The sequence below is a fragment of the Lithobates pipiens genome, unplaced genomic scaffold (assembly GCF_037356315.1).
Source record: "Lithobates pipiens isolate NorthernLeopardFrog02 unplaced genomic scaffold, aLitPip1_a1.2 Scaffold_27, whole genome shotgun sequence".
Classification (NCBI taxonomy): Eukaryota; Metazoa; Chordata; class Amphibia; order Anura; family Ranidae; genus Lithobates; species Lithobates pipiens.
This window is the reverse complement of record NW_027507788.1, coordinates 201983954-201999528: the sequence shown is the minus strand read 5'-3', so window position 1 is coordinate 201999528 and position 15575 is coordinate 201983954. Positions and strand designations below refer to the sequence as shown.

General features: G+C 38.8%; 1 protein-coding gene across 9 annotated transcripts in view; it reads right to left on the bottom strand.

Moving 5' to 3' along the window:
• NCAM1 (neural cell adhesion molecule 1) overlaps positions 1–15575 on the bottom strand; it is a 503899-nt gene that overhangs the window by 17682 nt on the left and 470642 nt on the right. For all 9 annotated transcript variants that reach the window (XM_077458119.1, XM_077458120.1, XM_077458122.1 and 6 more), the window contains 2 exons: positions 2814–3021; positions 1535–1651 (listed from right to left, as the gene is read on the bottom strand). In XM_077458119.1, the coding sequence (XP_077314245.1) occupies positions 1535–1651; positions 2814–3021 (325 nt within the window). The remainder of the gene's footprint in view (positions 1–1534; positions 1652–2813; positions 3022–15575) is intronic.

The following is a 15575-nucleotide window of genomic DNA, read 5'->3' as shown; positions in this document are numbered from 1 at the left end:
ATGTAATGATCAAATCTTATATTTACAAAATCATTTATAATGTCACTGCATCGCCATATTGTTGAACCCTGGTATATTATTTTTCTATGTATTTTGCAATAGATATGCATTCTGCCACCTGTTTAGAATAATATACACTATATTACCAAAAGTATTGGGACACCTGCCTTTACACGCACATGAACTTTAATGGTATTCCGGTCTTAGTTTGTAGGGTTCAATATTGAGATGGCTCATATTTTTCAGCTAAAACAGCTTCAGCTCTTCTGAGAAGGCTGTCCATGAGGTTTAGGAGGATGTCTATGGGAATGTTTGACCATTCTTCTAGAAGCGTATTTGTGAGGTCAGGGACTGATGTTGGATGAGAAGATCTGGCTCACAGTCTCCACTCTAATTTATCCCAAAGGTGTTCTAATGGGTTAAAGTCAGGACTCCACCCCAAACTCACTCATCCCTGTCTTTATGGACCTTGCTTTGTGCACTGGTCTAAATCATTCGGTAGAGGGGGGGAATATGGTGTGGGGTTGTTTTTCAGGGGTTGGGCTTGGCTCCTTGGTTCCAGTGAAGGGAACTCTTAAGGCGTCGGCATACCAAGACATTTTGGACAATTTTATGCTCCCAAATTTGTGGGAACAGTTTTGGGATGGCCCCTTCCTGTTCCAACATGACTGTGTACCAGTGTACAAAGCAAGCTCCATAAAGACATGGATGAGTGTGTTTGGGGTGGAGGAACAGAGTCCTAACCTCAATCTGATAAAACACCTTTGTGATGAATTGCCTACACCATGTGCAGAAATGTATGTTTTTCTAACACAGGTCTTTGCAAGGACACACAGAAAACAACTGTTCTCTATATGCCCTATTCACACCACAATGCTGGTGTTGTGTGCATTTTTTATCTGTGGAGAAATATGCAACATCAATGTTTCTGCAAGGGCACATAGAAAACAATGCTTTTCTATGTGTTGTGTTCACACAACAATGTTGGTGTCATTCGAGTTTTTTTCCTGCATTTTTTATTCACATATAGTGTGACAGAGGCTTTACTAACACTTTGTTATAAAGAACCTGATTATCTAGATTTCTCTAATAGGGCTCACACACTTACTTCCTGAGCTATATGAATGTCATTAATGGCCACTAGGTTTACTCACCAGAAGTGCATGGTATTTGAGTGGGGTCTAGCCCTAAAGTTAGGCTCCCAATAGTCAATGTGAAACCAGATCAACAAAGTGCACAGAAAAAATGTGTGGCCCATAAAGGTAATAGTAGAAACCTTGTGACACGTTCTCTTAGACAGGACTTTTAGTATTAAATGATTAAAGTGACCCACTTGATAGCAGATTATCATCTTAGCCTGAACTGAGAGGGTGTCAGGAGCAGACCTAACCAGTCTGAGGCAACTACTAAAAAAAACTCATAAGCAATCAATTAGCGTAGTCTTCAGATTAGTCTGTCCCTCTCCCTTTAACTGTAATGTTGTTTCCAATTCAAAAAAATATATACACATTATACTGTAAATGATCACACATACTCAGGCTCTGTTAATGGAGTGGTCTCATTGGGTTCTGTCTGGTTGCTTCCATCATGGTTTGGTGTCCTGTCCTCTTCTGTTCGCACTTCAACAATGGGCTCTTTAGACTCATCTTTCCTGTGGATGAACCATATGTTAAAGTTTTATTATTCACTCCTGTAGGTCTACAAGATTTAAATTTTATATTTATCCATACAAACATTTCAACTTTAAAACTATTAAGTCTGCTTTTCTATTGGTCATCACACAGTAGGCATCCTCACTGGCAAATTGAAAATTGTAAGGGGAAGTTGGTTCACCATGAAAGTCATGGTAGATATACCATAATAGGGTACTTAAAGAGGAAGTAAAGGCAAAAAAAAAAAACACACACCCTGTAAGGCAAAGGCATAATGAGCTAGTATGCATAGCATACTAGCTCATTATCAATAACTTACCTGAGATCGAAGTCCCCAAAGCGGTCCTCCGTCTTCCTCTTCGCCGCTCCCATGTATCCCGGAGCGACTTCCGGGTCTCACTGCTCCGGCGCTGTGATTTGCCGGAGCCGCGATGACGTCACTCCCGCTAATGCGCATGGGAGCCGACACTCGCGGCATATCGCCGCGATCTGCGGCCTACCCAGTGCGCCTGCACGCCGCTGTCTATGGTGCATGCGCCGTAGACAGTGGGGGCTGTCTCTGGGTAAATATCTCTTAAACCGTGTAGGTTTGGGAGATATTTCTTGGACCTACAGGTAAGCCTTAATCTAGGCTTACCTGTAGGTCAAAGTGGTTTGTAAGGGTTTACAACCACTTTAAGTTTTGTGGAAATCCGTGTGCTCTGAAAATAAAATCAGTCTGTTAGCAAGCTTTATGATCCTGGACCCACTGAGGTAGTGTTAGTTAGCCTAGAACTTTTTGATTTGAGTATACTTTAAGTATCTTTTTTTTTTTTTCATTTAATAAATTATTTTTATTTCATTTTACATTACGTACAACTCATCCAACATTTTACAAAAAGAAAAAAGAAAAGACACATCTTTTTAACATATTCAACTAAACATCTTAAATAATCTCTTTTTTAAACAAATACATTTCATATATTGGCACTCTCCCTCTTCCCTTTACTTCCCATCCCCCCCCCATTTCTCTCCTAGTGGCTATTTTACACCCGTTTTTCAGCTTACTTTACGTATCTACTTTAAAATGGATATAGGAAAATGACTATAAGGACTATACCAAATTTAAAAAATGCATAATACTTTAAAATAGTTTTCTATTGGTTCTCCCTCATTACTTACGAAAAAGCTGCCTTTCCTTCTTCAATGTCCTTGCCCTTGGCTCCTGGTCCAGCTTTCCCACAGAAATTGACAGCAATACACATAAACAGACCACATTTGTTCAGGAAGTAGCAGGTCACATCAACAGCCACCAAGAGAAGAACAAAGACGACAATGAGGATACCCGCAATGGCGCCCATACTCAGTCCAGTGCTGGTGCTTGTAGTAGCTGTAGGAAAAGAAAAGAGAAAACATTAGTTGTGGAAAATCATGGTTATAATAAAGATAATCATTCTTTCAGAAATGCAGGTTTACCGTATTTGCCGGCGTATAAGGCGACTGGGCGTATAAGACGACCCCCTATTTTTCAAGTGAAAACATAGGTTTTGGGCAATACTCGCGGTATAAGACTACCCCCCTTCTGAGGCAACACCATTTAAAAAAAACATTAGAACCATTAAAAAACACAAAGCAAGAATGCCAACTACTCATCCGCCATGCTGTGATATGTCACAAAGTAAATCAAACAATAATAACACAAACAGAGATCTATTGAATGCCACAACTCTGGAAAGTAGAATTTTTCACTAACCAAACCTATACCACTTTTGGGTTACATTCTATGGGAATTGTCCACCAAAATGCATTTAATAACCCCCCTGTCATATGTCCCAGATTTACCTGTCCCTCTTGGGTGCCTGGGACCTCAAAGGCAAATAGCAGGATGTATGGTAGTAGATTAGTGAATGGATTTACCCAGGGAAGTATGGTGAGCGGTGTATTATTTTAATAAATACAACGCCTGCTTGGATTGGCAGAGGCTGTAGCATCATCAGCCCTTGCCTCTCTCTCTCTAAGCCAATCTGAGCAGGCTACTCTATGTAGCCTGCTCGGATTGGCAGAGGTTGTTACTCCAATCCAAGCAGGCTCTGTATTCATTAATAGAATACATCGCTCGCCGGGATTGGCTCAACGGCGTATACTATTTGTAGCTGAAGCCACATACAGTATTAGCAGACATTTGGGGGCTGACATCCATCGGGCAGCATTGTATACCTGTATACCCATCGTATAAGACGACCCCCGATTTTTGGGCATTTTTTTTAAGTGTAAAAGGTAGTCTTATACGTCAGAAAATACAGTGTTTTTTTTTCCTGCAAATTAAAATACATAGTGAATTACTTTTTCTGTACTATGCTACATGATAAATAAGAAACATAATCATTTCATTCCAGGGTTCAGTACCTGTCACTGAGAGGGTTTAACATTATCTAAGGTAACAGAATTAGATTGTGTATTGTACAAATGGATAACATTTGCAAAATGCAAGAACTTCAATACAACATAGGGCACAATTATCTACACCTATCCACTTGTAATGCTGGTGCATCTATTCTGTAATACTGGCAACTGATCTCATATGATAGGGCTTCTTTGCTACATCTTTTTTTGTAGGCGAATGAATGCAAAAAAATTCCTCCTACCTAGTAAAGAATAAGTTTGGGAATGGAAAAAAAACAAACACATACTCATCCCCATGTTCTAACATTGGTGTGATTGCTCCAGCTGTCCCCTGCTACCTCTAAGCCAGTGAACTAAACACCTACATGACCACTGATCATTCAGTTCTCAGTCTGCTCCGAGCAGACAGCAGTGATTGTTTCTCAATTCTCTCTGTTCTGCCTTTCCAGCTTTAACTGGAGCACTGGACTGGCTGACTTAGCCCTTGTACACACGGTCGGAGATTCCGACAACCAAATCCATCGGATTTTGTCCGTCGGATTTTGTCCGAAACTGTTGTATACACACGGTCGGACAAAGTTGTCGGAAAATCCGACGTGATGACGTTATTTCCTTACGATGGGACTACGTTCAGGCTAGTAGCCAATAGCTAATATACTCCGACGGAAACAGTCCGATGTAGACCCCACACAGTCGGAATATCCGACAAAACGGTCTGATCGGACACATTCCGTCGGAATCTATGACCGTGTGTACAAGGGCTAAGAGTCTCAGTGGTGCGCTGGAAGGCTGAGCCAACTGCTGATCAGGCATCTGGGTGCATCCCAACAATATGGTGAGGACCCTTCCAGAGCTTGGAGCAACTCTGTCAAATCAGACTTTAGCCCATCGTAGGCTGATTCCAAGCCACAGGAGCATACAAATAAGTGCACTCCTGTGACTCACAAGAGAGGTATAGCCAAAAAAGCTTTGGCCATACTTCTCTTTTAAATACTGACCTGATAGAAGAATACCAAAATATATATTTATATTTTCAAAATCAAAAGTAGAATACAATAATAATTTGGATATGACAGAGCAAATAGCATTTTCTGCTTACAACTATAAATGCAAACAATTATGAATGCAACAGATAGAATGAAGGTACAGTGTATAAGGGCGCTCTGAGCATGAGGACCAAGCAGACAGTATCTCTAGAGAGGCAAGGGTCTAATGATATATATCCAACACTGAGGGCTGCACTCAGAAAAGAGGAGCAAACTCTGAAACAAAATAAGACAGAAGAGAGAGGCGCCTCTAGCCCCTTAGGCATCCTTTACTGATGACTACATCCTGTTCATGCTGGCTTCCGTCTCTCACTGTTGACATCACTTCTGGTATCTCCTCTCCTTAATGAACTCAGTGTGTGTACCCATTCAACAGCTTACCGGTAGCTCTATGTTTTTGGTACAGCACAGGACACAATTGTGAGATTCTTTACATGCCGGGGACTCCTGTCGGACCATTTGCATTATCAATGACTACACGCTTTTTAATTCACCAGATTTCGTAAGTGTTTTTAATCTTGTTTGGGGAAATAAACAGCTACTAATTCTGTACTTAAAGGCGCCTCTCTCTTCTGTTTTAACAAATAGAATGTACAATCCATTTCAGATACCCTCCTTTAACAAAATTTCTAAATAAACCGGTAAATAAAATTTAGCCTAGCCTTTCCTAGCTACAAAGCAAATGGGAAACATGCGGCAAATAAAAAGGAGAGAATTGGCCTACACAGCAAACACCATTCATTACAACGCAATAGGGAAAGAACAAACCTATTGAGTTGCAGTAAAGGGTGTTTGCTATGGCAGAGATTACCAGCCACTGATGGAGCAAAAGGTGTGGTTGGAAGAATTCTGCTATTTATGCCAATTATTTTTGTTTAGTGTGGTTTCAAAGGGAAGCGGTGTCCACTTGATGCACTTTAGTCTTTGGTGTCACTAACCAGCGGTGGATGTTAACATTTGTTATATGGACATTTGATACTTCAGAAACATTTTGCTCACTTTATGGTGGCGGAAGGCAGTTGGAATGAGAGAGGTGGAGCGCTACTAGAGTGACTTTATTTATCTTTAAATACACGAATTGTGAAACTTTTTATATATAGAAGTAACTGCCCACCAAGGGTAAAAACTATCTGTTCAACATATCCTCCTAGAGCGTGTAGTAATGCCGTGTAAGCTTGCCTTTTCATAGTTGTCAACAATATAAAAATTAAAAGTCGTAAAATATGCAAAATAAAAGATGTTAAAAAAGTAAAAGTCCTACCGAAAAGCAGGCACTACACAATGTCAATTCTAAACCAACTACTGAAAAATAGGGATGGACCCACTGTGTTCGGATTGTACCCACCAGGAAGCCATCACTGCACACCACCAATCATAAGCACTGAGGCATTTCCTGACCCGCAGATGTACATACACACGCTGCCTATTGGCGATGTGCAGTGATGGCTTCCTGCGGGTACAATCCGAACACAGTGAGCCCATCACTACTAAAAAACTCCTATGCAATCAACTAGAATAGTATGCAGCTTTTTTAGGATTTGACTTTACTCTAGCACCTGAAGAGGCTGCATGTCACCCGGCATTATTTACAGTGCCTTGCGAAAGTATTCGGCCCCCTTGAACTTTTCAACCTTTTGCCACATTTCAGGCTTCAAACATAAAGATATACAATTTTTATTTTTTGTGAAGAATCACCAACAAGTGGGACACAATTGTGAAGTGGAACGAAATCTATTGGATAATTTAAACTTTTTTAGCAAATAAAAAACTGAAAAGTGGTGCGTGCAAAATTATTCGGCCCCTTTACTTTCAGTGCAGCAAACTCACTCCAGAAGTTCAGCGAGGATCTCTGAATGATCCAATGTTGTCCTAAATGACTGATGGTGATAAATAGAATCCACCTGTGTGTAATTAAGTCTCTGTATAAATGCACCTGCTCTGTGATAGTCTCAGGGTTCTGTTGAAAGCGCAGAGAGCATCATGAAGACCAAGGAACACACCAGGCAGGTCCGTAATACTGTTGTGGAGAAATTTAAAGCCAGATTTGGATACAAAAAGATTTCCCAAGCTTTAAACATCCCAAGGAGCACTGTGCAAGCGATCATTTTGAAATGGAAGGAGTATCAGACCACTGCAAATCTACCAAGACCTGGCCGTCCCTCTAAACTTTCAGCTCAGACAAGGAGAAGACTGATCAGAGATGCAGCCAAGAGGCCCATGATCACTCTGGATGAACTGCAGAGAACTACAGCTGAGGTGGGAGAGTCTGTCCATAGGACAACAATCAGTCGTACACTGCACAAATCTGGCCTTTATGGAAGAGTGGCAAGAAGAAAGCCATTTTTTGTCAATGCAAAACGATATGTTTGGCGTAAAAGCAACACAGCTCATCACCCTCAACACACCATCCCCACTGTCAAACATGGTGGTGGCAGCATCATGGTTTGGGCCTGCTTTTCTCCAGCAGGGACAGGGAAGATGGTTAAAATTGAGGGGAAGATTGATGCAGCCAAATACAGGACCATTATGGATGAAAACCTGTTGGAGTCTGCAAAAGACCTGAAACTGGGAAGGAGATTTATCTTCCAACAAGACAATGATCCCAAACATACAGCAAAATCTACAAAAGAATGGTTCCCAAATAAAAATATCCAGGTGTTAGAATGGCCAAGTCAAAGTCCAGACCTAAATCCAATCGAGAATCTGTGGAAAGAGCTGAAAACTGCTGTTCACAAACGCTCTCCATCCAACCTCACTGAGCTCAAGCTGTTTTGCAAGGAAGAATGGGCAAGAATTTCAGTCTCTCGATGTGCAAAACTGATAGAGACATGCCCCAAGCGACTTGCAGATGTAATCACAGCAAAAGGTGGCTCTACAAAGTATTAACGCAAGGGGGCCGAATAATTTTGCACGCCCCACTTTTCATTTTTTTATTAGTTAAAAAAGTTTCAAAAATCCAATAGATTTCGTTCCACTTCACAATTGTGTCCCACTTGTTGGTGATTCTTCACAAAAAATTAAAATGTTATATCTTTATGTTTGAAGCCTGAAATGTGGCAAAAGGTTGAAAAGTTCAAGGGGGCCGAATACTTTCGCAAGGCACTGTAACCTTTGTATCTTGCACTCTTTACTACTGCCTTGTTGTGAACCATTTTGCTTTTTATGATGTATTTTACATTTTTTTCTTCTTAAGAGTTTTGAACTTAAATTTATTGTATAGCAACATTTATTTGTTCTGACATGATTTTTTTTTATCATTTTGAAATAACATGGGGGATTTTGACTTGCATCTCATACAGCAATGCTCACTTGTGTACATTGTTACACTTGCCTGGTTTGTTTAACATTTCGGTCAATGCAGCGTGTCTTGTACTGTTGAGTCTGAACGGTAGTCACAAAGCAATAAAGAAGCATCTCAAATGTAGGCCACCTGTCCTGAAAGCCTCCTGCGTTTGGCTTCCTTCAGAGTACACTGACCCACATAATGTAACATAACCACAACACTGGCAGAACGGTCCTGGACGATTAGTAGCAACAATGTATACATACCTATACTACATAGAAGTTATAGAATATTTAGAACATTGATGCAATGTAATGAGTATTTATTTTATTTCCTATTTTTCAAGTAGCATACAACTTCTGTCTTCCAGTTATTGGGATATTACTGTGTGTAATCAGCACTGACTTCTGGGAGATTAGAGAGGTAAAAGAAATGGCAAACACACCTTACCCCCAGTCTGTCCCTGTTGTAGAATCTGGTTCTCCTCCCCTGTCTAGAGATACATTTTCTACATACATGTTTTGTGATGGCACATACAAATTCCCACTAACCCTGCTGATGTACAGCTGAAACCCAATCACAATATGGTTCCTAAAATGTGGTATGTTTCTTGAAAATAAATATCACCACAAGGTAGTTATATTGGGTATTCTTGTTTGTATACAGAATAGAGTCAAGGCAAACAGATACTCAACCCCAAGCAAAAAAAAAAAAAAAAAACAGATACATTAAAAGAACCAACACTGACAACTAAATGAAAATATATATCTATATCCAAGCATTACTGATATCATTATTGATCATTTTTACATATACATTGGTAATCTCTGTCATTCAGTACAGGTGGTGTTTCTTGCCAAAGTTCTAATATAAATGAAGAGCCTTGCAACCTAACCCTAAAAAAGTGCACTATAGGCACACAGAGAGGTGTTTTAAACAACTATATACATTAAATATAGAATGATAAGAGTACAATTGGCAAATAGGATCATTTCTAAGGGTATATGTATCAATATTTATAAAATCATTTACCCAATATACACCTGTTTATTCATTTTTTATTAAGATTCAATTTTCTACTTTCCCTGTATGTATCATAGCAATTTTCATCTATTTTCAAACAAGATGTATCTGTCAAAAATAACATCAAATAAGTTACCTCTATGTGAAAATTCCATCAAACAGGATTTGTCCAACATCTGTTCTTTAATGAGAAAGTCCAAATATGGGCAATGATATTACACAAAAAAGTCAAATGACATCACTAACTATATTTGGTCTAAGGCCAAGTGCGGACAATTATATTAGTGGAACCCCCTCACCAAGTTCCCTGGGCACTTTAAACCATGCCAGTGGTGGGAACTTCTTAAGTACTCAAACACTGTTTGAGCAGTAATAAATAAGGGAACCATGCTTCCACTAGGTCTGACCTGCAATTGCTGGATCAGACAGCGATTGACATCTTTGGATATCATCGGAACCTGTAAAGGTAAATATTAGTTAAAGAAAGAATAATAAAATATTTTTGTGTGGTGTGGTGATTTAAATTTATCATTAACCAGCAAGAATCAATATACTGATTAGAGATCCAAGGGATCTCTAAAACCAGTTCTCCAAGGAGACGAGGGGGGCACCTATTTGCCAAGAGGGGGGAGCTAGGTGGAACACAAGTTCCCCCTTGTCGGCATGCTCTCCTGTGTACCAAGGGTGTTGAAGAGCTGATACCAGTCAACAGAGGGCTATGTGTTTTGGGGGGAACCTCTGTTTTCTTAAAACACCCCCCAGTGCTGAAGGGCATGTGGGCTGGTATCAGCATAGCAGGGGGAGTGTATGTTTGCTGCTTCTATTCCGGGGGGGGGGGGGGGGGAATAACAGTTTGCCTGCCTATTGGAGGAGGCACTATTTTATTAAATTAAATCTACAATCACTCTCCTACTGATGAAACTGTATGCTGGAAAATGAACATAAGACAACCCTGTTATTTAACAGGCTTCACCCAAAAATATCCAAAGCCAAATAATTAGCTACTACTGTGCTATCAAAATTCATCATGTTAAGACTCAAACTAAAAAGATTCACTAAGGGAACTCATATTATACACAGAAGAAATCCTAATAGAGATTGATGGGCAATACCGTCAACTCTTACTTGGGCAAAGGTACCTATTGTTTTACTGGATGAATTTTGCCAGTGAATCCACCCCTTAGTCTTGTCCTTCAGATAGCACTTTATTCTAATTCCATTTCTACGTGTAACGCCCATCTCCTCTAACCATTTCCCAAAAAGACTCAAAAACACGCAACATTTTTTTTTTCTAGAATTTTATTAATAGGAAATTTTCCACCAGTGAAATTAACTGTGATATAAGTATATGGCTTTTGCATCTTTAATGATTTGTACACACATGCTCCTTTCATTCCTCTTAAAAAATCACTTACAGTCAGGCCCTTTCGACAAGCAGGAGAATTGATTTAACTATGACATGGAAGGGAAGCAATGCATTTTTTTTATGGTGAGCTTGAAGCAAAATCAAAGCAGCCTCAACAAAGGTGTCCAACATGCTAATACACTGCCCCTTTTGAAATATATATATATATATATATATATATATATATATAATATTATTTTGTATATTGTGTGTTTACAGTTATTTTTAATTTACAAGATTATGTTTAGTAATGCAGATATGCTTGTTACTGTTAAAAGTGTTATTCTTAAAAAAGAATGCCCCACAAAAGTTCTTAGAAGAAAAGAAAAAACATGATCTAAATTTTACATCTTTCGAATTATGTTTGGTGGGCTTTAAGTTTTCCTCATGATGTTGTCATACTTTTATAGTCTTAGTGATACTCTCAGTAATAGTGTATGTAACAGAAAGGTACATCTTCAAAAAGAAATTTACTCTGTATTCAAAAAGTCATCTGGATATAATGTTGAGAGTCTAAGCCCTTGTACACACGGTCGGACATTCCGACGGAATGTGTCCTATCGGAACATTTTGTCGGATATTCCAACTGTGTGTGGTCTCCATCGGACTGTTTCCGGCAGAATATCCGACGGACCAACTTTTCCAACTTGCCGGTAAAATTTTCAGACAAAATGCTCCGATCGGACATACTCCGATCATGTGTAGCCTACTCCAACGGACAAAGTGCCAAGCATGCTCAGATCAAATTCCTAGACCAAAGCTATTGGCTACTAGCCTGAACGTAGTCTCGTCCTAACGAAATAACGTCATCACGTTAAGTACGATCGGATTTTCTGACAACTTTGTCCGACTGTGTGTATGCAACAGTTTTGGACAAAATCCGTCTGACAAAATCCGACGTATTTGGTTGCCGGAATGTCCGACCGTGTGTACAAGGGCTTAGATCTTTCTGGTACCCTGAAAATAACCTGGTGTTTAATATACACATGTACATTTTGTTCAAGGGATGATGAAAGACCAAAAAACAGCCCTCTACTATTGGATTTATCATTTTTGATCAAGTATTAATGGACATTTTTAAATTGCAACTAGTGGAGTGAATTTGTTTCATGTGTACAAGAGCACAAATGGAACCATATCTGAACTTGCATTTGCAGGTGAATAAAAAAATGTTTCAACCACCATTCGTTCTTAGAAGAATTGTTTTGTTAAAGAAGATTTGTTGTGTTCGATTATGGAAGTGGACAACAGAGAATTGTGTTGCCTATTTGTAAGTGGACAACAGAGAAGTGCACTCCCTTTTTGAAATATTTCAAGTGTTTTTCTGTAAAAGAAAAAAAAATCTCCTCCTTCCAATCTATTGATCGTTTAAACATATTTTTATCTTTTTTTCGTTGGAAAAATAATAACAAATAACAGCAATAAAAAAGTAAAACACATTTACAGAACTCTCACATGGTGATGTCCTGGTATGACATTAATTATGGGAGGTTTCGGTATATATCCTAAAGTTTCGTTTTTGTTAATACAAAGCAAAAGGAAAAGTATTGAAAATTGCTCTTACATACCTATAATAAATATAAAAAAAGACAACAGTTGGCACATATCAGGGCTAGACATTCTGGAAATGTAAAAGCTGTCTGTGCACACTTCTGAAGGAGTCTAATTAGCACTCCAAGTTCTTTTCTTTGACTACAGAACAATAAGTCCCTTTATTGTGTAGATGAGGAGTGGGGGGGATCCAGTCATTAAATTGATATTAAAGGGTAACTCCACTTTTGTGGTGGGAAAAAATTGCAAATAAAAAAAAAATAATATAGCATATACAATTGTGACTCACGTGATATTGTAATTGAATGTTTTTTAAAAATTCCTTTCCTTTAAATCTGCAGCACTGTACAATGCAATAAGGCTACCTGGAGGCATTCTGTACATAGCTGGTGTATAGAATGCCCCCTAAAACCATCATTTTCTGCTTGTGTGATTGGCTCATTGATTTTTGCAAATATCAGTTTTTAAGATACCAGTCAGATTTTTGCCATCCCCATGCAACAAAAATGTAATTTTTGGTGAGGTCCTCCCAAAGAGAAATCATGTCTGCAGGTGCAGAGACTGATTGATGTTTATAAAACCACTCCCATACATAGACCACCCAGAGAGGAAAGCTCTCAACAAAAGTGGAGTTACTCTTTACCCACTTATGGACTGAGCCTCTTTCTGAGATTTGTTGTTTACAAATTAAAAACAGTTTTTTTTGCTAGAAAATTACTTAGAACCCCCAAACATTATACATTTTTTTCTAACACCCTAGAGAATAAAATGGCGGTCGTTGCAATACTTTCTGCCACACTGTATTTGCGCAGAGGTCTTACAAGGGCACTTTTTTTTGGAAAAAATATACTTTTATGAATTAAAAAATAAGACATTAGTAAAGTTAGCCCAATTGTTTTTATGCTGTTAAAGATAATGTTATGCCGAATAAATTGATACCCAACATGTCACGCTTTAAAATTGCGAGAAATAGAATGGCGACAAACTTTTACCATTAAAAAGCTCCAAAGGCGATGTTTAATTTTTTTTTTACAGGTTGCATGTTTTGAGTTACAGATGAGATCTAGGGCTATAATTATTGCTCTCGCTCTACTGATCGTGGCAATACCTCATGTGTGGGGTTTGAACAGCGTTTTCATATAAAGGCGTTACTCACATATGCGGTCGCTTCTGTGCGCGAGCTCGGCGGGACGGGGCACATCTAAAAAATGTATCAAATTTTTTCTTATTTATTTTACCTTTTATTTTTTTATTTTTACACTGTTCATTAAAAAAAAAAAAAAAAAAAAGTGTCACTTTTATTATTATTATGTAAACATCCCTTGTATTCCTCTTCAAAGTGAGGACATATATCGGCGTGCGACTGTCTGGAAGTGGTTAAAGATAGTTAAAATAAAAAACATGTCATACTTACATGATCTGTGCAATGGTTTTTCACAAAGCAGCCTCAATCTTTCTCAGTCCCCTTCCGGGACTCTTGGCTCATTCCCCCAATTTAATGCCCCCATAGAAAGCCATCCCTACTTTCATCATAGGAGTTGATTGGCGGGAGCAGGAGGAAGGAAAAGAAGTCCCAGGACATCACACAAAACCCTTATGTAAAGAGTGGAAGCAGCCTCAACCTAGAATCTGTCCAGACCACCCCTCATCACTAAACTCCATTGGCAGGGCAAAACATGTCAAGGGTGTGGCCTGGACGGAGTCGAAGCTATAGCTGCTTCCACTCTTCACATAAGGGTTTTGTGTATTGGCTCCTGGGACTTCTTTTCCTTCCTAATTGACGTTTATGGAGCTGAGACAAGCTTTTTCCCTCCCTGCACTTCCATTGGTTGTCAGCATATAAGATCCTACTAGAGCCTGAGGCTGCACCCTGAATTTCTTTGTATGGGGTGACAGGAGCAGGAGTCAATGGCTTCTGCTGCCACCAATCTGCCCAGTGAGGAGAGACAAAGCCTGGGACAGCCACTGCTCCCATGCACATTTCTGGATCAAGATCAGGCTTAGGTAAGTATAAGAGGGGCTGGGGGGAACCTCTGCAAAAGAAGGTTTTTCATTAAGGTAAAAAAAAAACCTTAAGGCTTTAGAACCACTTTAAGGAAAATACAACTGAGTAGAACTTGTCAGTTGTCCGTCAAAATGCATTTCTAGCAGATCAACAGATTTTTTTTTGTACTTGCTGGGTCTTTGAAGGGATAAAACTAACAAGGGAAGTGTGTATGTTTTGCAGAGATGTACTGCATATTTTTATTTTTATTTAACATACACTTTAATTAGAAGTTATAAAATGGCCTATAAATCAAATTTTTAAGAAGTTCACTCTGTAGCTTTGAGTCGAGTTGAGTGGAAAATGAACAAACAACACTTACCTCTACCTTCCCACTCTCCCAATGTATCATTTTAGGAACTTCCAGGTCCAGTCCAAATCCAGTGGATTTTTTTTTTTATAGTGTTGCAATCAGTAAGTTCAATGAGAATCCCTGATGTCCACCAGAAAGACTGGAGGAAGACTGCAACCATTGGACTTTCAAAATGAGTTCTTAAAAACCTGAGACGTTGCGTCACAACTCACGTTAACTATTCACTGCCACTTTTTTCTAAGAAACTGATAGGATGACCCTTAATGAATATTAATATGGCCCAGAAAACAGCTGCCTCTTGGTGTAGATATTGGCATAATCTGTATCATAAAACCGTTAATGCAATATTCTTGTTTCTCTTCTCTATAATGAAATTCACCAGTTTGTTACGTTTTTCACAATCAAAGGCTATGCAAACTGAAATCAATAGTGTATAAAATAACAGAGATTTATTTTATTACCTGTATTAATGTTCTTCCGTTCCTTAATAAATAAAAGAACATTGCCTATTTAAAGTGTGGTTCTAAACTTTTTGGATAGATTGGAGAATGTTTGGAACTTTTTAGGGTTTTATTACCTGCTGTGGAGATTTCTCTCCACTTCCTGTCACTGTGCATACAATCATTGGGGCAGGAAGTGAAAAGCATTATTTTTAAATGAAGCACAGACAGCAGTTCCAATTAAAACATTGTGCTATAAATGTTAATACAATGTTATTGTTAGGAACATAATATTACTGTTAGGCTACCTACAACCAACTAAAGAAGCTCTTATTTTAGATCTACTTTCATATTTAAAGTAAATTAACCAGTTTACCATGGTTCTGGATTTCACTTAAGGTTGTTGTCTTTATAGGCCGATGAAGTCTTCTGAAAT